The 24,835-nt window shown below is 48.8% G+C and overlaps 1 protein-coding gene across 1 annotated transcript in view; it reads left to right on the forward strand.

Annotated features, from left to right (window-relative positions):
• Positions 1–24,835, forward strand: part of RGS9 (regulator of G protein signaling 9) — a 65,996-nt gene that overhangs the window by 30,565 nt on the left and 10,596 nt on the right. Inside the window, exons 9-16 of the mRNA XM_006912417.1 lie at positions 425–487; positions 8,426–8,455; positions 9,162–9,223; positions 11,008–11,121; positions 13,123–13,238; positions 18,179–18,266; positions 20,128–20,266; positions 22,943–23,028. Of these exons, the coding sequence (XP_006912479.1) occupies positions 425–487; positions 8,426–8,455; positions 9,162–9,223; positions 11,008–11,121; positions 13,123–13,238; positions 18,179–18,266; positions 20,128–20,266; positions 22,943–23,028 (698 nt within the window). The remainder of the gene's footprint in view (positions 1–424; positions 488–8,425; positions 8,456–9,161; positions 9,224–11,007; positions 11,122–13,122; positions 13,239–18,178; positions 18,267–20,127; positions 20,267–22,942; positions 23,029–24,835) is intronic.

Genomic DNA, 24,835 nt, shown 5'->3' on the forward strand with positions numbered 1-24,835 from the left:
ACCCATCCACTCACCCATCCATCCATCTACCCGCCCATCCATCCATCCATCCATCCATCCATCCATCCATCCATCCATCCATCCATCTATCCATCTGCTCACCCACCCACTCACCCACCTACCCATCCATCCATCCATCATTCCACCCACCCACCCATTCACCCACCTACCCATTCACCCACCAATGCATGCATGCATTCGTCCCACCATGTCAGGTTCTGGGGATGCTGTGGTGGTGGAACAGCCCCGTGAAGCTCACTGGCTCATCTAGAGGGTCTTACGCACCCTCCTAGCTCCCCGTGTGCTAGGCCATAGGCCCTTCTCAGCTCAGTATCACAATTGGCAGCTTGACCATAACCTAGAGTTAAGTGGAAACTAGAGGCTCTCCTAGCTGTGGTCCTTACGTTATTTTCATTCCATTCAGCCAGGAATGAACAACGTGCTGGACTATGGCCTGGACCGAGTGACCGATCCAAATGAAGTTCAGGTAAACCAGGTAGGTATCTGCTGCCAACTTTGGGCAGAGCCTAGGCCATGTTTTTAGGCTAGGAAGCTGTCCACATGTCTGTTATCGATTTGTGTCTGTTGGGGTCATGTCACCGCCCCTTCGAGGCTGCCAGAGAGAGGAGGACTGTGGGCTCTGCGATATCAGTGTTGGGATGGGGAAGCCATGGCAGGGGTCCTAGGTGAGGAGAGAGAAGATATCTGGAATGCAGGCCGGAGCCAATGGGATCTAGATGGTTGGTTTTCAGACTTTTCTGAGTCACTTTCCCCTTTGAAAATCCGAGGAAATTTACGAAAGCATTCTGCCCAAAGATGCACAGACAGATATGTTGCATGCCATTTCAGCCAATTCCCTGGCTCCCTGAAGACTGTGGCCCCAGACTTAACTCCCTGAATCCACTTTGGGTTTAAACACTAATCCACATGACAGGACCTGGAATGTCACACTTTGTTTTGCATCTCAGTGGGATGGATTCTTTGGAAAGATTCTCCTATGGTTTTTGTGTTAAAAGGACCCTTTCTCCCAAATAAGTCACCATTTATGCTGGATGGCCGATTTCCTATGATGGTTTCTTATTTAAAGAAATGCAGTAGATAAACTATTGAAATAGTGAGCATCCAGGTGAGGGTTTCTCAACCATGGCACTGTTGTTTTGGGCCAGATCATTCTTTGGGGGGCACTCCTGCACACCGTAGCTTCCCTGGCCTCTACCAACCAGATGCCAGTCACATCGTGCCTTTCCTGCCCGCTTCCCAGTCCTGACAATCACAAATGTCTCCACACATTGTCCCATGTACCTTGGGGGTCAAAATTGCCCAGGTTGAGAACCACTGATCCCAGTAAACCAGCCTAAACCCCATTTACATTAGTCTTAAGGCGGTTTCGTTGCTTTCTGTCTAGAGTCTCCGGACAGCAGAGGGTCAGTGACCTCTTTAGCCTAGTGTGTCACCTCCGAGCCTCGGCGGTGCCTTAAGGCCTGAGCGGGAGCCAGGAGGGACGTGCTGGGAAGGAAGGAAGAAGGACATGGATGGGGAAGGAGAAAAGAGCAGGAAAGAGATGGCAGCGAGGCCGTTCTGTGCCACACGCACTTCTGCCCTCCGGGACCTGGAACTCACGATGACCGTGGGGACCGCCCAGAGGATGTCACCTGGGGGGCATTGCTAGATCCCTTGGCCACGACTCAAAGTGACCCTTCCTTTGTTACATGTGTGGCACTGCCAGCCTTCAGAGGCCTTTTCCGTGTTCCCCTCACCAGATGACAGATAACTGCTGAGGCCTTGTTGTCTGGGTCGCCATGGAAACAGAATCATCAAGGCAAATACTGAACCTGGCTGGCAGATTTGCCTTTTTTGTGGGTAACTGGCAGCTGTGGAAACCTCTCCGGTGTGGAGCGGGGAGGGGAGAGGTACAAAGCACATCACAGTCAGCCTAGGAGGAGAGCGAGTCTTCTGGCTTTTCAGGCCCATCCCTTGCCAGATGCTGGCGATTCCGTCAGCTCAGAGTCGGAGCGTGTGAGACAGGGCTGTGTCCGCCGTGCTGATGTGGGACGCAGAGGTCCTTTCAGTTTCGTTTACCATCACCTTCTCTGTCTCTCTTTCTTCCGCCAGCTCTCTTTCTCCTGTCTGCGCTCTGACTGCTGTGGAGTATTAAGAAGAATTAAGAACCGTAATTCTCATGCACGCGGGGCCCTCCCGCCTGTCCCCTCCCTCAGCCGGCCCGGTGTGTGGGACGGATCCAGCTGTTAGGGAAACGGAGGCTGGTGCTGGGTTTTATCTGTTTGCAGTGTATCCCCAGGTCGACCGAGTGTCCCTGGTTTTTTCGGGGTTATCTGCTCTGAGAGGAGAGGGTGGCGGGAACGGGCAGTGTCTCCACGCAGCCTTGGGAGTGCAAAGGGCTCGGGTTTTTGTTTCCTCTCAGAGAACGTGTGGTGCTGGTTTGAAGAGAGAGGCCATTTCTGAGAATTAGCGAATTCTTGAAAACGTATCTGTTTTCCTTAATTGGAGGAAATAACCCCAAAGAAATAAACACCATCAAGTGTCAGAGAGGAGGCTGGTTAGGTTGGCAGGTGTCTAGGGCCCTGGGTGACCCTCTTCCTCAGGCTGATGGCTGCTGGTCAGGGTGGCCGCCCCTCCTTGGGAGGGACTGGCTAGGGGCCAGGGACCACACGTCCTCTCTCAGTTTTGAGGCTTTGAGGCATATGGGGGTGCCAAGCATGCAAAGTCCCCACCTTCCTTTTATTTCAGAGAATCTGGCCTCGAAGTAAGGGACAGAGCAGCGGCCAGGTGCGCCCCAGGCTGGTGCTCCCCCAACCCCAGCAGGCTTACCGTGGCTATTTAGCGTCAAGGGCCAGCGCAGGGTGCTGAAGAGAGCGTTGACAGCAGCACGAATCCCACTCGGTTCCACCTCTCCCTGGCGGCGTGATCATGGGCAAGCTCTCGAGCTGCTCAAAGCTTCAGTTTCCTCACCTATAAAATGGGAATAACAACAGCTCCTTCAGAAGATTAAATGAGACATGCATGTGACAGGTGTAGGATGGTGTCCGACATGCCAAGGTGCTCCGCACACAGCAGCCATTGTTGTTGCTACTGTGACCATGCTGCGGGAGATAATTGATGGAGCCCTGTGGAACCTGGATCCCACTACGGGGGGCTGTACTTATCTGGGTTCTTCTTCTGTCCTTACGCCTTCTCATGCTTCTGCCCCAGGTGACGGTGGAGGGAGGAAGGTACACGCCAGTTTCAACTTCCCTGCCTAGTCCATTAACAGCTGCTGAGAATGGCAGAACTTACGAGGGCAGACGCGCTGGTCTTTGGGCGAAAGAGAGAAATATGGCCTCATGGCATTAAATACTGTGTTCCACAGAGCCCTCGGCCTGGAGTCGCTAGGGAGTGAGTGACAGTTCCCTCTGTACTCTCACATAAATGGGCACAAACAGCTTTCTTCTTGTGGCTCCTGGGTGACTGGTGCTGGCTGGGAAGGGATGATGCTGACCGCTGACATTTGCTGACAGCTCCTTGTGTGCCAGGCGTGGGGCTAAGTGCGTTACACCTAGTCACAGCTCAGTTAAGATTCACAGCAGCCTATGAGGTCACCAGTGTTATTAGCACCCCTCCTTCCTAGTTGAGGAGACAGAGAGTAAGCAGCTTGGCCAAGACACACGACTTGGAAATGGAGAAGCCAGGATTTGAACCCCTGCTCACGGGCACCCAAGCCCCCTCCGTATCCTGCCAGATGTGCTTGACGGACATTGAGGTAGCTTCTAGAAGATTTGCTGGATGACATCGAATTCTTACGCAGCGTGGTAAAAAAAGAGGTCATATCGATTCCATTTTCCATATGATAAAACAGAAACAGAAGTTGAGTAGTTTCGTCCGAGCTGGCCCAGCCAGAATTCAGTCTTAGGTCTTTCCGGTTCTACAGCCCTTGCTGTCGCTCATCCTGCCATTACATTATTCTCGCCCCCTCACCCCCGCCCCCACCCAGCCACATCCTTTGGTCCTGCATCCAGGGCCAGCTTCATGGCAGGTGACTTGTTCACTGGTCCATGGCTTCACACTTAGTAGAGCCCCATATTTGGTTAATGTTCTGCTGTCGCTGTCTTAAAATTCTTAATACTATATATATATATATTTTTTTTTGGACAAGGGGCATTTTTATTTGTGCTGTGCCTTGCCAGTTGTGTGGTCTGTCTTGCTTCTGCTGATCAGGGAGTACCGGGCAGGACAGATGCTTCACAGCATCATGACCTTGACCTCCTGTCTCCGTGGACAGCTCGCTGCCTCCGGTCTCTTCTCTTGTCTGCTTCGCATGACCCGTGTCGGTTCCTGGATCTCCTGGTTTCTGACTTTGCCCCTCTCTCTGTTCTCAGTGCCCGTGTGCCCCGATTCCTCGTGGTTCTCCCCATCTTGGCCTCCTCTCCATGGCTTGCCTGACCCTCATTTCTGTTTCTGCACAGATTCCCGCCTGGCTGCCCGATCCCAGGGTCTGGGGTCTCGCACTCCCGTCCACAGTGGCCGGAGGGCCTCTCAGGGCAAGGCCCTGACCTTCCTGCCCTGTGACAATTGTCTGTAGCCTGCATCCGGGTTCCAGGGTTCCAGGGCCAACAAGTCGGCCACCGAGCTGCGTAAACAAGCGCTAGATATGTCCGTGTTTGGGCAACTCTGCAAGCAATAAATAATATGTTAGAATTCCAAGAATGCAGAACATTTGAAGATTCCTTCCTTAGACACAGAATCTTACTGTGCAAAGTGTGTCACTCAGATGATGCCCTCCAGGGGGGGCCAGCTGTTGAGAAAGCAGGGGATTTGTACATGAATGCCAGGACGAAAAAAAAATGTTTATTTCTTAGTTTATAAGGTGGTTTTTTTTGATTTGCTTATGAATTGTGCGTATATATTTTTTAACGACTTTATTTTTAAACGAATGTTTCTTACGGCCTTTGGCTAAGTAACAATAATATTAATAGGTTTATGAGATTTGGCCAATAAAAATATCGGATGCCCAGTTGAATTTGAATTTTAGATAAGCAACAAATAACTTAGTATAAGTGTGTCGCAAATATTGCATGGGTGTCCTGTATTTTATCTTGTAAGTAGGGCTAAAACCGTGTATAGTCTCGGTATCAGTGTCCTGAGATCTCTAAATCAATAGACACTGTATGTTCAGTCTTTGCTGTATACCAGTCACCTGTCTATTGCTTATTTAGTCCCTTTTTTCTTCTACTACCCCCTTTTACAAATGAGGAATCAGAGGCTTTGAAATGGGAAATAACTCATCCAAAGTTACGTAGCCAATAAGTGATAACCAGGATTTTGACCTTGGTCTGATCCCAAAGGCCACATTGTTTCTCCCCCAACCCCCTCAAAATCTCTCTCGATCTTTTGGAGAAGTCCAAAACCCTCTCCTGCACTGTCCCGATGCACCCTCCCTAGGACAGAGATACTCTGTGTGTCAATCTAGGGGAAGCTCATCCTAGGGACAACTATTTTTCAGGCTAGACATAAACGCTAAAATCCACATGGACAGTCCAAGGTGGAGGTGGGAAAACCTCAGATTCACCTGCATCCTATTATTAGGGAGCTAGCTGCTGTCTGATTCCCAGAAGATAGCCGGTAATTCTGGGAATCAGAAAACCAACAGCAGACCACACCACCAATGCAGGGCCCTAAAAGGGTAATGAAAGCAAACGACGTGCATTAAAATCTAAAATTTTTTTTTTCGAATCTTGAGGACTGAGATAATGGCCCCAGAAACAAACATATCAGGCTGAAGTCAGACTAGAAGTGACTTACAAAGCCAGCTCCCCAGGGGGCCCAGAGGACATCAGGGCAGACGGAGAATCTGGCTCAATTCATCTGTGATTGTCCACTCAGGGGCCCGTGACCACAGATCAGTGGCCAATAGGAAGTTTTATCTTGAGCCCTGGGCACTCTGAAGGAGGGTGTTTAGGAGGCTGACTGCCCAGCTCAGGCCTAATACGATTGAGATCTTTACCGTAATTACTGTTTCCGGCCCCCCAGCTTTGTTGAGCTATCATTGACGTATAATCTATGTAAGTTTAAGGTGTAAGAGGTGATGATTAGATACATGTATACACTACAAAATAATTAAGACAATAAGGTTAGTTAGCTCCGACGTCCGTCACATAATTACAGCTTCGTGTGTGTGTGTGTGTGGTGATAACATTTACCATCTCCTGTCTTAGCAACCTTCAAGTACGTGATACAATACAGCGTTGCTGATTAAAGTCGCCAGGCTGCGCGTTAGATCCCCAGGGCTTATTTATCTTACAGCTGGGAGTTTGTTTTACCATCACTAGTGTTAATTAAAGAGTGTTTCCTGTGTTTGTGTTTCATCTTGTGACTGGGGCTCCGCCTCTTTTTGTTTTAATTCGACAAGAAATGGCTGGACAGAGTCGTTCCACTCTGTAGCATTCTCAGCTTCCGGAGGGAATCGGTGATGACAGTGGGCATTTTTTTCTGTTTCTTAGGGATCCCTCCTCAGCTCTGAAAAGGGTAGATCGGTTTGAATCTCGGCTCAACCAATTATGGACCAGGAGATGCTGAGATGCTTGTTCAGAGCCTCAGAGTTTCCTCAGCTGAAAATCAGAATAATAAAACCTTTCTCCCTCAAACTGTGTAAGGACGCAAAGAGGTGTCAATTGCTTTGCACTAATGGCTAAGTGGTTATTATTATGCAACAGTCCAGCTCCTTCTTTGAGCAGAGGGCAGAGACCAGTAGATACTATTTTTAAACCATTTCAACAGACTCTTAACAGAGAATTTTATTATCTTAGGTTTGCATGCAAATCTGCTGCGGCCCCAGGGGACTTTCCTACCTGAAATGTGTGTCTTCCAAAACAGTGCCTTGTGTTGAGACAGAATGAGAATGAATAATCAATGTGGTTGCCAAACTATTTGGATCATTTGGGGAGTGTCTTCAACTTTTTAAGTGGACAAATATTCTATTAAGCTTAGAATACGTCTCCATTTTTTAGGCCTCTGAACACAAGCATCTCCTTGGTGCCAGACATTGTGCTAGGGAAGGTAGACATGGCTGGCCTGCTCTTAATGGTGTCTACCGGGTGGTATGTATATCAAACAAAGTCAAACAAAACAAATATGTAATTACAATTGTGATAAATGCTGTGAAGGAGGGTGTCAGGTGTGTGTGAGTTCACATCAAGAGACCTACCTGAGACCTACTTTTCTGAGATAACTCTCCCCACTCCCCCACCCAGGAAAAAGGATTTCCTGTGAAAAGCAATTACATAAAAGCAATCTAAGAGACCAAAATAAAACCTGGCATGGATTAGACAGGCGGGAGGAGTGTGTGACATCCTGGACTGGACCCTCCTTCATTCCTTGTCAGCGGTCTCACGGGCAGTGGTCGTTTTGCTCACTGGCTAAATAGAGTCCTCCTCGGACTTCTGACCGTATTGCAAGTGAAGACCCAGGTGTGTAAAGTAGCATTGATACTAACAGCTAGAAATTAGGATGGTCAACTAACAGTATAAGAGTCAGCACCAGGCAACCCCCGGCCACAACCAAACCGAGGAAAACTGAGACTGGGGTCACCAGCTGTGCCCAGCCTCCAGGGGCCGCGTGGAGCAGCAAAGAGATACCAAGGAAGCACGTCGGCGTGTAGAAGATTTTAGTAGGAGACAGGTCTGAATGGTTTCCAGAAGCTTCTAAGAGCCCAAACATGGAATCCCTCTGGGCGCCGTCCTTTCTCTGCCATAACTGAAAAAAATCCAGAGGCAGGACAGCCTGCTGCTGCCCAGTCCTGGCGTGAACGTGCTTCGACAGGCAGCTTCACGCAGAGCATGGGGCCTGATACGATCTTCCGCATCACGGCTCAGCTATGGGACTCGGCTTTCAGTGGCTGCGGGTCTCGAGTCTTTTAAACGTGTGCTTTATTTTTTGGCAGCGTGGCTTACCGCCTCCTCCCCCATCCCCCAACTTATGGAATTGGTCAGATTGTTCTGAATGCCTGAGGAATGAATCTCACCGTTCATTCAGATCTCTCTCTCTCTCTCTCTCCTGTGAGAAAGGAAACAAATACTCAAGCTCCACACGAGTTTCCCCATCTTTATCTCTCGTTCCATTTAAGATGGTTCCGTAGACATGATGGGACCAACCCCAAGCTTGTTCTTTAATTCATCTTGGCTTTTAGGAGAGCTGGGTAAAGTTGTAGTGGTAAATCATACCCCTTCCCTCACCAAATCGCTTAGTTATCTAATTCTCCAGTGGTTGTGTCGAATTGGATGGAGGTGGTGGTGATGGGGGAAATTCTATCTTTTAAACAAGAAAAGATGGACAATTTCCTCATGGGGAGAACATTTTTATTTTTCAAATGGGTATTTGAACTGTAATGATTTCATGACATCTGTTTAATAGCTTTTGCTTCTTTGTTTTACAGAAACAAACAATCATTGCTGTCAGAAAAGAGGTAATTAGTCTCTCATATCCAGGGAAGTTTGATTTTAAATCCTCTAACAAATTATGTGTACTTTGGCTTTCTGCTCTGCAGTTAGTAATGAAAGGAAAGCCACGCGTAAAGTTCAAAGGATTGTTTCCAAATTAACGGACAGCACAGAATGGAAAAGCATCTTAAGTAAGGTCTGAATGGGGCTGATGCTGAGACTCAGGATATGAAACACTCTCAGAAGGCATAGATCTGAGGGACATGGGAGCAAATGCAGTGGAGCATCTGCACCCCTGCCCTGGCCCCTGCTCCCACAATTACAGGGCTGTTCAGAATCTGTCCAGGGTAGCACGTTATTTTGGCAAATCTCGTATCTAGGGCCATCGAGGTTAGATCTGCTTCTGTCAGTCAGAGGCACATGAGGGAAACGCTAAACATCTGACCTTGTGTCTTGATTTCATGTTCCTTAGAACTTTTATTTTTCAGTTGGTGCCTTTTCCCAGACTGACACATGCCAGGTTAAGGAGGCCCCTAATTTGGAGTCTGGGGTTACCCATCTACTGAGGGCCCGAGTCCACTTGGTACTGAGGTGGCCAGCTTCAGGGAACGGAATCGGGTGCTGTGATGGGTATATGGCTGCTGGTTCCAGAGGCCACATGTAAATGTCAGTGTTTAGGGACACTCAAGAGTGGGGATGTAGGACATCTTCTAACGACCGTGTCTTTTCCAGATCATGTATTACCAGCAGGCCTTAATGAGGTCCACGGTGAAGTCCTCGGTGTCCCTTGGCGGGTATGTCCCCAATTTATTGGTCTTGCTGAGGTTTGAACAGTAGATAGACAAGAAGAGAACTTCTGCTTTAAGGCAGACTTGGCAAGTCAAGGGCTGGCTTAGAGCCTAATAAACTCTGAGGGACAAAGAGGTCTCTTGGGGGTTAGTTACTGGTTCTTCACTCTGGTAGGCAAAATCAGGGGTGGGTGAGGTTCTGTATAAATCTATCATCTTTCTTAGAATCCAATAATGTGCAGATGGGAAAGTGGGAGGAGTTTTTCAGCTCCTGCACTGGACCCTGTGGGGGTCCATAATAGCCTGCGTTTCTATCCTTACCCATTCAGAATGATTAGGGTTGTGTTTACTGGTTCACATGTCCCATTATTAATCTTTAATTTAAAATCCAACCAGGATAAATGAGAAATGTACATTTGATATAGTGAATGTTTAGTCTCTCAGACACAAAAGGGTTTAGTGCCTCCCAAAATGTCAGCAATTATCCCTTTGAAATGTGGAGTTCATTTCTGGACCACCTTGATAACTCTGTGATTTTTCTGCACATGTGAAAATGGACTTGCCTTAGTCCTGGGGAGGCACGGTGAGACTTACTTATTCAGACTGTTTAAGACTCGAGAATAGTTCTGATCGAGATGGAAGATGTATCTTGTCCAGTTCTAATATGGTTGGGGGTTAGGCTCTTGTAAAAATCTTCAGATATCTTTTTTACATCTTCCCAAATCCCTAGTTTGCAAAAATACCATCTGCTTGAGAAAATGTGTCCTGACCTCAATCACATTTTCCAATGACTTCTGCCTTCGAAAGATTTCCTGACCACAGATGAGCGTACTCCCGTATCCTCAGTGGGCATCCATTTTGGGTTGTAACGATACTCATTGTTCTTGGTAAAGCCAAAGCCATCTACTTTGATGTCGCACAAACCCAGTTTTCTGCAACCAAACAGAAAGGACATTATCGAAGGAGACTCAAAGGCTCTTGGATACTTCTTCAGCCCCGCTTTCCAATTTCTATTCGGCTCAGAGTCTTACATAATAATCTTGACACCTTTAGTATTTGGACCTGTGGACCTTTTTTTTTTTTTCCTTCCCTTCAGCTGCTCCACTAAAGGTCTGATCAAAAAACATGAGGGTCGTGGGAGCTCTGCACCGAACTGCAGACTCAGGGCTCTGCTCTGTTTCTAGGGCAGTGGGTCCCGTCCTGGCAATCTCCCGGGGCTATGGACAGACTTCACGGCCAGTGCCCATGTGTTCACTGTGGCTGTCATCCCCACCTGTGGGGTGGAGGGATGGCAGGCTTTTTCCGCCCTGTCCAGACGCCAGAAAATGTGTTGGCTCAGAAGGTCTAATTCAGCCAGCGGGAATTAGGTTTTGAATACTGGGTCTAGGTTTCCAGACTGCCGTCACTGTCCTCACAAAGGGGGGGCCTCAGCACGTGGGCAGAACCCCAGCAAGTCTCCGGCGCCCTCGTGCTTTCAAGATGGCGCCACGTGCCCCTTTGAACAAACTGAGTCTGCTTTGAGCTTTGAAAACTCATGACGCAATGTAAAGAGATGGTGTTTTTAATGACGTAGGGATTGGGTCGGGAGGCAGCATTTTGTTTTAAGTAGAATAGGGACCAATTTTGTCAAATACCCACCAATCTGAGCCTTGTTAGAGCATTTTTCTAAGAAGACGGGTAAGTGTGTAATAAATCTGTCAGGAAAGGAGGACAGGCCGGTCATCCTGAGTGTTGATTCAGTCTCTTGGGTGTTGAACTTCTGGGAAAATCGTTTTCCGTTTGCCTTTCAGGATCGTCAAATACAGTGAGCAGTTTTTGTCCAACGATGCCATCATGTCAGGCTGCCTTCCTAGCAATCCTTGGATTACAGATGACACTCAGTTCTGGGATTTAAATGCCAAATTGTATGTATTCGAGATACTGTTTTGTTTTGTTTTGTCTTTTTAATAGTTTTTTGAGTTATAATTCACAAGCCATACGATTCACGCATTTAAAGTGTACGATTCAATGTTTTTTTTAAAAAATTATAGTCATAGAGTTCTGCAAACATCACCATAGACAATTTTAAAACATTTTCATCACCCAAGTAAGACCCTGCCTTGTACCCTTTAGCTGTCATCCTCCCCTGTCCCCGGACACACACACATTATTCCTCCAGCCCCAGGCGACCGCTAAACCACTTTCTGTCTCTATGGGTTGGCTTATTCTGGACGTTTCGTATAAATGGAATCATACAATATGTGGCCTTTTGTGACTAGCTTTTCCACTTAGCATAATGCTTTTAAGGTTCACCCGTGTTCTAGCATGCGTTAGTACTCAGTCCCTTTTTATGACTGAATAATCGTCATTGTACGGACAGCTCGCATTTTGTTTATTCATTCACCGGTTACTGAACCTTTTGGTTTGTCTCTGTTCTTAGCTCTTACGAATAATGCTGCGGTGAACATCCGTGTACTGGTTTTTGTGTGGACGTGTGTTTTTGTTTCTCCTGGGTGTCTACCTAGGGGTAGAACTGCTGGGTCAAATGGTAACTCTATGCGTAACACTGTATTGTTTTTGAAAAGGAAACAAATATCTTTCCGGCTTCACATATTGGATATCTAATCAGTGTCAAACTACGTTCCTGGTGGTCAGAGCCGAAAGCTGCCTGGGCAGTTAGACCACTCACTCTTTGGCTCTTAGCTCTGTTTGTGCGTTTGAACGGGTGTTGCCGCTAGCTGTCCCTCTGCATACATCAGGCGTTTGGGAGGTGGGCAAAGGCGGTCATACAGAGGGGGAGTGTCAGCTAACGGAGAAAGGAAGAAGAGAAGGGCGTAAATGTCAAGTCAGACGGAAAGGGAGAGGAGGAGGAGAGGGGAGGAGGGGCTGGTAAGCCTGCAGCTTAGGTCAGTGCCAAGGCCATCACACTTAGGGCATGAGGAACATACAGGCAGCATCGACCTAGCCAGGTAAGCAGGGCTGGGTAGCCCTGTCGCCTGCTCCATGTAGCCTCTGTGGGCAGCTGCTGGGTTCAGGAGGGCACTCATCTGGAGTTTGGGGTCACTTGTCTGCTATGTCAGTTGCAGAGTGGAAGACTCTAGAACCTCCTTCTGGGGAGCCTTCCCTCCTCGTCAGGGCTCTGGTTATTAGGATGGTTTTCTGGAGTCTGCACCTGTCTCCCAGTTACAGATAAGAGAGGCGACCCAAATCTCCTTGTGGACAAGGGTACGTGGAGTTCGACTCCATGGAGGAGAAGGCTGGGCCGCCTGGCCAGGAAAAGGGTGGTCCCAAGAGGGTTTGGGCAGGAGACCTTTCAAAACGTTGACACGAGGTGGGACTTGCATCTTAGAGGAAGTCTGGGAGAGGGTGCACAAATGACAAATGGGGTCTACCCAGAGGTGCTTGGCCTGAAGGCAGGTACAGGAGAAATCTCCAGATGCCAGTGTGTTCCCATGGTGAAGGGGGTGCTCTCCAGCGATGACAGGCATTGGGGGGCCGGGAGGTGGGGAGCCGGTGGCCATAGCACCCATCACCAGTGCTGCTCTGGAATGCTCTCCTGGTCCAGTGTGGCGACCTGACCCTCGGCTGGCTGTCCCCACGGGCCTCGGAGGAGGCATCCCTGAAGGCGAAGGGAGTGGCCGGAGTGTGAGGCTCTCTGCTGTGGGGATCCCCCTCCCCTTCGGGGTGGCCCGCTCCCGCTAAGTGGCCAGCAGACTCGTCTGGGGCTGCATTCTCCTACCAAGTGATTATTTGGATTGGACGTTTGTGCAGAAGTGGGGATGGGGGGATGTTGGGTCGAGCTCTGGGCCGTGGGATTCACGGAGGCTAGTGGGGCGCTAAAACCCCTCGCCGCTACCCAGGCCACTGCCTGGCACGGCCCCCCTTGCGCTGAGCGTCTGGTGCATTGATGGATTGTCACCCCCCAGGGTGGAAACGCCGACCAAGATGCGGGTAGAGCGGTGGGCCTTCAACTTCAGCGAGCTGATCCGGGACCCCAAGGGCCGGCAGAGCTTCCAGTACTTCCTCAAGAAGGAATTCAGTGGTGGGTCTACCTTTTTAAGACTTTTTAAATTTTTTTTTCTTTTCTTTATTCTTTTATTTATTATGGTGACATCGATTAATGAAATCCAGTAAGTGTCAGTGCAACAGTAAGTCATATGTATTTTGCATCGTATGTTCACCACCCATAACACGCAGTTTTTCAAAGCTAACATTTCTTTTTTTTTTAAAGTTTTTTGAGAAACACCCCTGTTATGTCTAGCATGGAGTTTCTGAGGGGTCCCACCACTGAGGCGGGGGGGCAATTTTATCTGCTGACATTAGTGAATTCACGTTTCCAAGGGTGCTGTCCACTCGGGCCAGCTTTGCTCCCTCACCCTGATCCTCGAGGTCACCGGCCCAGGAGCTCTGTGTCCCCTGCGGTCAAGTGCAGCCCCTCGGGGAACGGAGCAGAAGGGAGTGGGGAAAGCAGGCTTTCTCTTTTTGTCTCCCAGCCTGATTTTCTCCAGCTCAGCACTTCTCTTCCCTGGCCGTGGGTTGGATTCGCCTGGCAGATCCCATCCAGAAGGTTTCTTTTCAATTTATTTGGAGTGGGTTTTTCCAAGTTTTGACAGCTCTCCATCGGATCCTAACACGTGGCCATCCTGGTCTCGTCGCGGTCTCAGGAGGGAGCGGATTTTAATGGAATGGGCGGAAGCCACACTGTAGATCCCATCTCTGATGTGTCAGCTTTTTAAATCTACAGCACTGAGAAACATCTGGGAAAACCCGAGGCCAGATCAGGACCGGTTTCATTAGGCTGAGTATTCCATCGGCTTCACCATCTTTGTTGACATATTTACTCTTATGGGGTTCACTTACTTTCTTACTGGTTCCCCGGCTCTGGGGAGCATCACATGTGAGCCTCAGTACTCAGCCTCTTACTCCCCAAGACCCAGTGGTCTGTGGGGTTGCTCCTGAAACTCATCCCACGAGACGTGCCATCGGCCTGTTTGACCTCCTGATGCAGCACGTTACATTATGATGTGATTCTGGAAAATCCTTCTCTCTATTCAAACCTAACTGCCAGGATATAATAAACCCCAGACTAGATGGATGGGAGAGAGGAACGCTCTTAGCAGGGCGGGAAGTAACTGGCGAATAAGTGGAGAGGGTGCCATCTAGTGGCCATGCCACAAACCACACCCTGAGTTTATCCTACCTACGCATTGCTTAGTAACAAAACCTGAGGAAAAGATTTTTCTTTTCTGCATTATTAAAATAGTACTATCGGTGATCTACTCAAGATATGCTCGAGGCTTCAGACATGAACAGGGCACATGAATCATCAGTTTGCTCATTTAATTAAAAACATTTAAAAATTGAGATGTAACTCACAGACCATAAATTCACAGGCTGTAATACATATACCATTTGAAAGTGTACCATTCAGTGGTTTTACTATATTCATGAAGTTGTGCAGCCATCACTAGAAAGTTTTCACCCCTTCAAAAAGAAACCCCTTACCCATTAGAAGTTCCTACCCCCCCAGCCCTAGGCAACCAACTAATCTACTTCCCATTTTATTGGATTGGCCTATTTTGGACATTCCATATGAATGAAATCATAAAATACTTGTCCTGTGTCTTCCTTCGTGTAGCATAATGTTTTCACGGTTCATCCACGTTGTCGCCTGTAACAATGCTTCATTCCTTTCTACGACTGAAGAATATTTAATTGTGTGGCTTTGTCACATTTTGTTCCTCCATTCATTCGTTGGTGGACATTTGGGTTGTTTCAGCAGCTTTTTGGTTGTTAGGAATAATGCCGCTATGAACATTCGAGTACACACTTTTGTGTCCTTGTTTAATTTTTTTGTGGTGCCAAAGTTTTCATAACGTAAAGTGTACCATTTTGACCATTTTTAACTGCACAGTTCGGTGATATTGTGCAGCCATCACCACTGTCCACCCACAGGACTTTTCCTTCTTCCCCAGCTGAAGCTCTGTCTCCTTCAGACACTAACTCCTCCCTCATCTCTCCTGGCAACCACCATTCTACTTTCTGTCTCTATGAATCTGACTATTTCTAGGTGCCTCATGTAAGTGGAATCGTACAATACTTGTCCTTTTCTGTTTGGCATATTTTACTTAGCATAGATTTTTCAAGGTTCATCCATGTTGTACCTTGTGTCAGAATTTCGTTCCTTTTTAAGGCTGAACGGTATTCTGTGGTATGTGAGTAACCTCGTTTTGCTTATCCATTCCTCCATTGATGGGCGTTTGGGTGGTTTCCACCTTTTGGCTCTTGTGAATAATTGCTCATTTAATGTTAACCTTAAGCAATTAATCATTTTTTGCCACGGGCAAGATGATCTGCATTGCACTTGATGTTCATTTGAGCATCCAGGTCTGCGATCTCCGTCCTAAGAACAACCTGAAGCTTGAACCGCAGAGGAAGGACCGTAGCGTCTGGGGACAGATGTCAAGTAGCTAAGAATCGTGCCAGTCTGAAGTACCCGGAGGCTTTTTCCAAAACCACTGTGAGGGAGGAGGAAGGGTCTTCCTTTGTCTGTTTCCCCACGCACTGGCTTTCCGTGATTCTCATGCACGCACGCACAGATACACGCACACATGCACACACATGCACACACATGCACACGCATACACAAGGCGCACACATACATGCACACATTCACGCACATACACACGCACACACATGCACACACATTCACATGCATACACAAGGCGCACACATACATGTACACACATCCACACACATACACCTGCACACATTCACACACATGCACACATATTCACATGCATACACAAGGCACATACATACATGTACACACATCCACATACATATACATGCACGCATGCACACACATTCACACACATGCACATGCATACACAAGACACACACACATGTACACACATCCACATACATACACACACACATTCACACACATGCACACACATGCACATGCACACACAAGGCACACACATACATGTACACACATTCACACACACGCACACATGCACACACACGCACACACACGCACATGCATACACAAGACGCACACATGTACACACATTCACACACACACACACATTCACATGCATACACAAGGCACACACATACACGCACACATTCACACACATTCACACACATGCACATGCACACACAAGGCACACACATACATGTACACACATCCACACACATCCACACACATTCACACACATGCACACACATTCACATGCATACGCAAGGCGCACACACACATGCACACACTCACACACATGCACATGCACACACACGGCACACACATACATGTGCACACATTCACACACACACATGCACACATTCACACACATGCACGCACATTCACATACATACACAAGCACACATTCACACACAAGGTGTACACATTCACACACACAAGGAACACACACACATATACACATTCACACTCATGCACTCGCATATACACAAATTCATGTAAGTCCACACAAGGCACACACATGCATACACATTCACACACAAGGAACACACATACACATACACATTCACACTCAGGCACTCGCATATACACATACACATATTCACATACATGCACACAAGGCACACACATGCATGCACACATCCACACACATGACACACACACACATGGACACATGCACACACACGCACACATACACATGCACACACATGCACACAAGGTACACACATACACACATTCACACACATGCACACAAGGCACACACATACCAGAACACACATCCATACACACAAGGTGCATACATTCACATACTCAAGGCACACACATATGTGCATACACATTCACAGAAGGCACACACATTCACACACAAGGCACACACATACACACATGCACACATTCATGCACAAGGCACACAACATATGCATACACATTTACATGCAGAAGGCCACGAGCACACAAGCACACACATACACACGAGGCACAAGGCACACACATGAACACAAGGCATACACACATACACATTCACACACATGCACACAGGCACACACATACACACACTTTCACACACAAGACATACATACACACATTCACACACATGCACACAGGCACACACATACACAAACGCACACATTCACACACATGCACATGCAGGCTTCTGCTGTCCCATTGGCGTGATCATCGTATTTTCTCAGGCAAAAACTGCCACCTGGGGTGACTGTACCCAGTGTGCACACCACTCTGGGTGCTGGGGAGAACTGGCCAGAGAACTTCAAGTTGGAAGGAACTGAAGGATTGGGAGGACTCTGGCCAGAGGAGCGTCGTCCCTCTGGCTCAGGTGACCGTCCCCCTAGTGGCCAGGCCTTTTCTGAGAGTCCGCATCAGCATTGTGGCGTGAGCAGTCTCTCTGTGAGGACCTTCGGCTGGAACATGCCCTCGAGGGCTTTTAAAAGACGGGCTCTCACACACAAACAGGGGAGGCAGAAGTCACATGCAGTGGCTGACACCTGCAGAGTAAACAGGACCCTTCATGAAGACAACCTGTCATGTAGCAATACCTGTTTACAAGCCCAGTCACCTGCAGACTTGTTCAAACACATTTGCTACAGCCAATCCTAGGACAAAAAAGGAACGTGACAACCTCTGGGGCTGACAAGAGCTCCGAGCTGTGTACCGTGGGGGAAAGAGCAGTGTTCGCATTAGACACGTGTGGCTGCGGGCATGGCGGGTGGCAGTCTGGTGCATTTCAGAGAACACATGTGGACCGGTCACTGGGTTAAGGGCACTCTCCCGGGGCCTGGCAGGGAGACCCGGCTCCTTGCCTCCAGGGGTGTTCTGCCCAGCCCCATACTGTGCCGTGGCTCGTTTTGCAGAAGGCAGATGATCGTCACTCTGGGAAACCGAATCCCTCCCAGCTGACCCATTTCTTTTCTTTCCTCTTTTCTTCTCCCGACTCGTTTCCTGTCTGGCTTTCGTCTGCGTGGACCCCACTCCTCCCTGTGCAGGGGAGAATCTGGGATTCTGGGAAGCCTGTGAAGATCTGAAGTATGGAGATCAGTCCAAGGTCAAGGAGAAAGCAGAGGAGATTTACAAGTGAGGATTAGCCAGATTGTCGGAGAGCTTCCCCTTGGGCCCCCAGCTGGCCACCCCATTGCTTTTGAGGTCCCGCATCCCTCGCGTCGACGTCAGCTGTCAGCCGATGCACCTGCCATGCTATAAATAGCCCGCTGCTGCTTCGCAAGGATTCCCCTGCTCTTAGGAGAATGTGCTTAAGAGTTAGAAAAGCAAGCTGCCTTGAATTACAGGGCTCTGTCTTTGAATAAACCCCCTCGGTCTCCTGGGAGGTAGGGGTGGGCGCATGTGCGCGTGCGTGTTTGAGAGAGAGGAGAAAGGAAATAGGTAAGATGGGAAAACCTATTCCACAGACCACCTTAGAGAGTTAAGGCCCGAGAAGGGGATGGAGGTTCCCCAAGTGTCTGGGACAGCGAGCCCAGCTTGGGTTACAAATGTGGGGCACAGCTCTTTAGCCCTTACTTGCTCAGCATAGCAATTAGTCTGCCCCTCTGCAGGCCTGGCTTTCCTCCAAACTACTCAAGAGCCATGGGTTCCAGTTCCGAAGGGCAGGTGGCTAGGGAAGGGGAGATGCCATGAGGCCACGGGTACTGCTGAGGTGCACAGCTGCTGAGACCTGCCGCCCACCCACCTCCCCCACCTGGAAAGTGCTCCCGTCTTGCTGTGGTCACGTCCTTGCTGGTCCTCTCTGCGCTGGCAATGGTGGACACCAGGCTTTATCTCTGAGGGCCCAGCGCATTTAGTGCATACTCACGCTCAGCTGTGATTCCCGAAGCCCAATCGCCCCTGAGCTAGAGCCAGGCGTCTGCAACCATTGGGCTGTGGTGCTGAGCTGCGGGCGGCAGGCCAGATGCCCACCTCTCTGAGCACTTATCCCTTTGTGCCTGTACTGTCCTTCCTTCGAACGGGCTCAGACTGGACCATCCCAGTTTTCTCAATTTAGAGAGGCAGTAACAGTGCCGAAGAACCCGGGGCCACATACCTGGAGGCACCTGTACTTCCTCAAACGTTTGCCCACTTCCTCTCACAGGGAGGCACTCTGCACTCCAGGAGAAGTGGGGGTCAGGGAGGTATTGTCGGTCCAGGTGGGTCCCGTGCCATCCTTCCCCAGGACGGGGGTGCTTGGCTGCCTTGCACACGATGACCCATGCACAACTCCTAATTCCAAAAATCTGTTCCAAAGGAACCTCACTGCCTATATCTTTGTATGAGCTTCCTTCCTCCCCAGGCTCCCCCGTTATGTAATCTTAGTCTGCATCCCCAAAGTTTAATGTGCAGCTTAGGAGTGTGGCAGGAACACCCTAATCAATAACTGAGCTGGGAAAGATTGGAGAGTGCCCGAAGTCCCAGTGGGAGCCGAAGGACTCAGGGAGCATGGCCGAGTTGGGGTTGTCATGGGGCTGTCAAAGATGCACAGGTCAGCAAACCTCTGGGTGCTGGGTCAGTGGGCTGCCTCCCAACAGAACGTTCGGGATTCACCTCCAAACACATCTCGACTGGGCAGAGGGGAGCTGAGGCCGTGAAACACCTGGTGGAGGTGTCTTGACCTGAATCCTGGTAACTAAGGAGGCAGGGGCATTAAGTCAGACGCTGGGTTCTTCGCCCCCAGGGCCAGGGCCCCCCCAGCTACTTTCTGCTCTCTGTCCTAGACGTGGGAACAGAGAAGCTAAATAGTCACGTGGGCAATACTGGCATGGCTGTTTTCTTGCTTCTGAGAAATATTGCTCGACAACCTGTTCAAACTCTAGTGTCTTCTGAAAAAGGACCACTTTCATCTCGGGAGGCCCGAGTTCTGTCCATCCTTCCCTCCCAAGCAGTTGGGAACTATTCATTAACCGACTTGGTTTAGCTTCTTTTGCTAGCCTTTCCCTCCCCATCCCAGGCTGTTCCTGGCCCCAGGGGCAAGAAGATGGATCAACATAGATGGCAAAACCATGGACATCACGGTCAAGGGGCTGAGGCACCCCCACCGCTATGTGCTGGATGCGGCACAGACCCACATCTACATGCTCATGAAGAAGGTAAGTGGGGCCCGTGCTGAGGGTCCTGGGGGCCCGGAAGCCTTTCCCTCCCCAGGGACCTGCAAAGTTCTTTAGACGCAGGGGAGAAGGGAGATGATATGTGGCTACTGCTTTGCTGGTGTTGGGATGCAGACCTGTCAACGTCTCTTCCACCTGTCCACTGGGCTGGAACCTCTTTGAGCTCCCAAGCTCACTGGCTGGGGAGGACCACTGGGGGAAGCGGTCTGTGGTCTCATGGGCAGTGATGACATTAGTCATGACCGTCTTGCTCTAAGAGCTATCGTTTACAAAGGATTACACAGTGTCATCGCTGCGCAAAGCATGGAACTTTGTAGCAGACATCCCACGAGGCGGGGATTGTTTCCTCAGAGGCCAGTGGTTTGCCCAGGGTCTCACCAGAGGTGGAGCCCAGGTTCAAACTGCGTCTCCCCGAGTCCTAACCCAGGCTCTTAGTCTCCACTGTTGAATCGTGGCCATTCTGGTGGCCCTGGCCCTCAGCAAAAGTGACATATGGGTATTTATCCAAAGAGTACCAAAACAATAACTCGTCAAGATCTACGCACTCCTCCGTTCATAGCAGCACAATTTACAATAGCCACGATATGGAAGCAACCTGAATGCCCATCAACAGAAAACTGAATAAAGAAGTTATGGTTCATATAATGCAATAGAATATTACTCAGCCATTAAAAAATGAAATCCTTCCATTTGCAATGACATGGATGGACCTAAAGGTTAGGCTGAGTAAAATAAGTCAGACAGAGAGAGATGAACACCACATGATTTCACTTATGTGTGGAATCTAAGGAACCAAAAGAACAAACTAATCGAAAACAGACTCACAAATACAGAGGACAATTGGGTGATGGCCAGAGGGGAGAGGGGCTGGGGGCTGGGAGAGTGGGGTGAAGGGTTAAATAAGTATGAATGAGCAGTTAATAGATGGTCACCGGGATGGGGAGCACGGGGATGGGGAGCACGGCATAGGGAGTGCGGTTAGCATTAATGTGATGGCCACGTGGAGAGCCAAAGGAGAGAACGAGCAATTATGGGGATCATTTTATAAACAGTATAAACATCTAACCGATGTACTTTATACTTGAAACTAATAATAAAATTAAATTAAAAAAAGGAAAAAAATGGAACATATGGAAGGTTTAGTGTGTGTACTTATGTTAAAAACCCTGTGAGAAATCAGATAGCCTTCTTATTAATATAAAGTGAATGTGATGAGAATTTTCAGGAAATTGTTTTTTTAAAAAATAAAGGGAACCCGAGAGAAAATAAATCACTTTCTTAAGAAATTAGAATGTGAGGCTCAGGGTTAGCCTTAGAGAAGTTGTCTGGTACGGTTCCTATTTGGTGCTGTGCCCAACGAGACTTTCTTCATAAGCTTCAACTTCTCATATGGCAATTATTCCTTTTATGGCAAAGTATTTCTAGAAACTCTGTTATATGATATAGGTTTGTGTGAATGGAATTTTTAAAATTAGTTTTCCTTGTTATACTTATTTTCCTTAGTCTTTTATGTATATCATATTATAAAGAGATAGTTTTACTTTGCTTTTAAAATATGTAATAATTTAGAATTTTCACCAAGCCACATTAGCCATTTCTTTTACCATTTATTATTCATCGGTGGGTGATTTTCTGCATTCACCTTAGAAGATTTACAGCAGGATTTCTTTAATAATGGTCTTCTTTAATGTATTTTAGAATTCAGAAATGTGGTTTTCATATAACTTTTTAGGGAGATGCCCAGGGAGACCAGCTACTAGCCAGAACAAAACAGAGTCATGGGTAACTGAATGATATTTACGCTTCCTGGACTGCATGTCGCTACAGGCCATGTCCTACGACAGTGAATTTGACACGACCCACTGTGTCCGCAGTTCCTATTCCCAGACTCTGTCCTGTTCTCATGACTTTTACTGCTACCATTCAGTCCTTAGAATGGTCTCCTCCAATACATGTAGACATTCTCACTCCCTGCTTGTCGCTGTGAGCTTTGCCCTGGACTTGTGACCAGAGGGTTGAGTGTGCTCAGAAGCAGGTAGCATTTATGAAGTGACGGCTCGGAACCTGTCCGCGGTCCCTGGAGAGATCCACACAGGAGAAGTCTGCACCTTGGTCTTATCTTGATCTTCTCTTGCCTTTATACTCAAATCCAGGGCGGAAAGGAATGTTAGCAAGTTTCAAGGTGGGCCCGCAGGCTCATGGCGGCTCCTCTTTCTTGGAAGAAGGTATTGGGTGGGCGAGGCTGGCCACAGGTGTCCTCTCGTCTCGTGCCGGCCTCACTGAGTCGCCCCCGGCATGGATTTTGGCGTGGGGGAGGCTATCATCACTGATTCTCTGACCTACGTGCAACAGAATCACCTGGAGGCTTGTTAAGGCTCAGATTGTCCCCCCAACCCCAGAGTTTCTATTTCGGTAGGACTGGGGTGGGCCTGAGAATGTGAATTTCTAGCAAGCTGCTGGGTGAAATGGATCCTGCGGTTCGGGATCACAGTGGAGATTCACTGCTTTGGGCACACACCAAAACGCCTTTCACATGAGGAGACACATTCTTTAACCTTGCCATCTAATCGCCAAGGGAGGGCTTGAAAATGGCAAGTGTGTTCGTTTGATTAGACACTTTCTCTCTCATCGTTCCTGTTTTTCTCTTGTTCCCACCAGGATTCTTATGCTCGCTATTTAAAATCTCCGATCTATAAGGAGATGCTGGCCAAAGCTATCGAACCTCAGGAAACCAGCAAGAGAAGGCAAGTGGAATGGTGTGTCATGGCTGGCTGGTTGCCTGCTGTCTCGTTGACAGAGAAATGTGCTCTTTTAGGCCCATGGTCATGATTGAGCTATTTGTTCGATGAAAATGTTGGGGACTGGGAAGTGTTCCTTGGGGTGTGATTGTCTCATTGGCTTCATAATGCCCTGAAGTCACCCTGGAAGAGGTCCTTAGTCACTACTGCCAGTAAGTTTTGCTTCCCATATGCTGGTTTGAAAGTCTTCTCAGACTGGTTGTTACACATTACAACTGGAAGCAACTCAATGGTTTTTTAAAAAGTTTTTTATTAATTTTTAATTTTTTTTCTATATGTTTTGCAGTTCATTGATTTTTTTTTTTAATTGCTACGCGTCACCTCCAAACCAATGTATGGGACTTAGTTTAGCCACATCCTTGTGTCCTTGGAACGTCTTAAGACCTATGGAGAACAGCAGATTGTAACCCTCAAAATGGTAGACCGTTAGGGGGAAGGAACAGGGACATTCTACGTGGTCTCGCGGACTCCAGCGGACTGCCTTTCCGTGTCTGTTAGTCGTCTCGTTCGTTCTCGCCTTCCACGTGGGAGATGTGGCTCCTTGCACCTGGCAGAGCCCGTGGGCAAAGGTGAAATGGTGTTCTGAGGGGCGGCTTGAGCTCTTTTTTTTCTGGGGGAAAAAGAAACCTCTATGGGGATCGAAGATGACAGCTTGAACGAAGACGCGGGGCTTTGCGGAGGTTTCCCCAGCTCCCGCGCAGGTCCTGTCCCCACCGTGGTTCGTAAATATCCCCGTTTGCCGGCTCAGCCCAGGCCGGACTCCTTTCCCAGCTCTCCAGTCACCTCGACAGAGGGGCGGTTGGACCAGAGCCTTTATTCAGGAGGGTTTAAAAAACCCCCACTCGGCTTCGTTCGCGAGGATAATGGCCCCGTTCGGACGGAGAGAAAGGAGGTCTTTGTGGCGCTGTGCTTCTCGGTTTGCCGGGGGAAAAAGGGGAGTTCAGGGTCCTCGGGGACTTGAAAGCGGCTCCTTTAAGCCACAGGAGAGGGCTATGGTCACTCCACCAGTTCTGCCAGGAAGCAGCGGTAAGGAAGGGGAGTCTTGTGCTTCTCTCTCCAGATAGTTTGTGAGTTGGGGCAGACCTGAGACATCATCTGGGGTCTCCTCTTGGGCACCCCAGGTGCTTTGAGGGCTGGGGTGCTGCTACACCACAGGTGGAACGCTTGGCTTCGGTGTGGGGTCTTGCCATCTGGCGATGTGGTCACCACTACCGTGAGTGGGAATGCTCCTGTAACGTGTGAAGTTGGCCTGTAACTATGTGGGCCTGGTGGTGGGTGTGAGTTTGTTCCATGACCTGCAGGTGTGAGACAACATATAAAAGTTAATTTTTCCAGAACGAGTTAAATCGAGCTCTAAGCCTCCCCCTTGGCAGGGTGGGTGGGAGACCCAGTATTAGGAGTGACTTGCTGGTAGGGAGCCCTTTTTCTCCCTGGGGTAGAGACGAGAGTTCTAGGGGCCCATGCAGTCCAGAAATTTGGGGATGTCCTAAGTTTTAAGTCTACCATTGCTGCCAAAATGCTCATCTTCCAGGCCTGTGGGCGGCTCCCCATTTCCTGCATTGGTCAGGCATCTGGAGGTTTGTCCAGGCTCCCGAGGCCCCGGGAAAGAGAGTTTGGCCCCAGCAGTCCTTATGTTTAGCTTCTATAGAAGGCTCTAACTCATCTGGCGCTCGTGCACAGTGCCACCAGCTCCCCAACCCTCTTCGGGCCCCTCCCCCTTCCTCTGCCCATCAGACCTCGCCGTTGGGGACAG

Source organism: Pteropus alecto, unplaced genomic scaffold (assembly GCF_000325575.1).
Source record: "Pteropus alecto unplaced genomic scaffold, ASM32557v1 scaffold134, whole genome shotgun sequence".
Taxonomy (NCBI): Eukaryota; Metazoa; Chordata; class Mammalia; order Chiroptera; family Pteropodidae; genus Pteropus; species Pteropus alecto.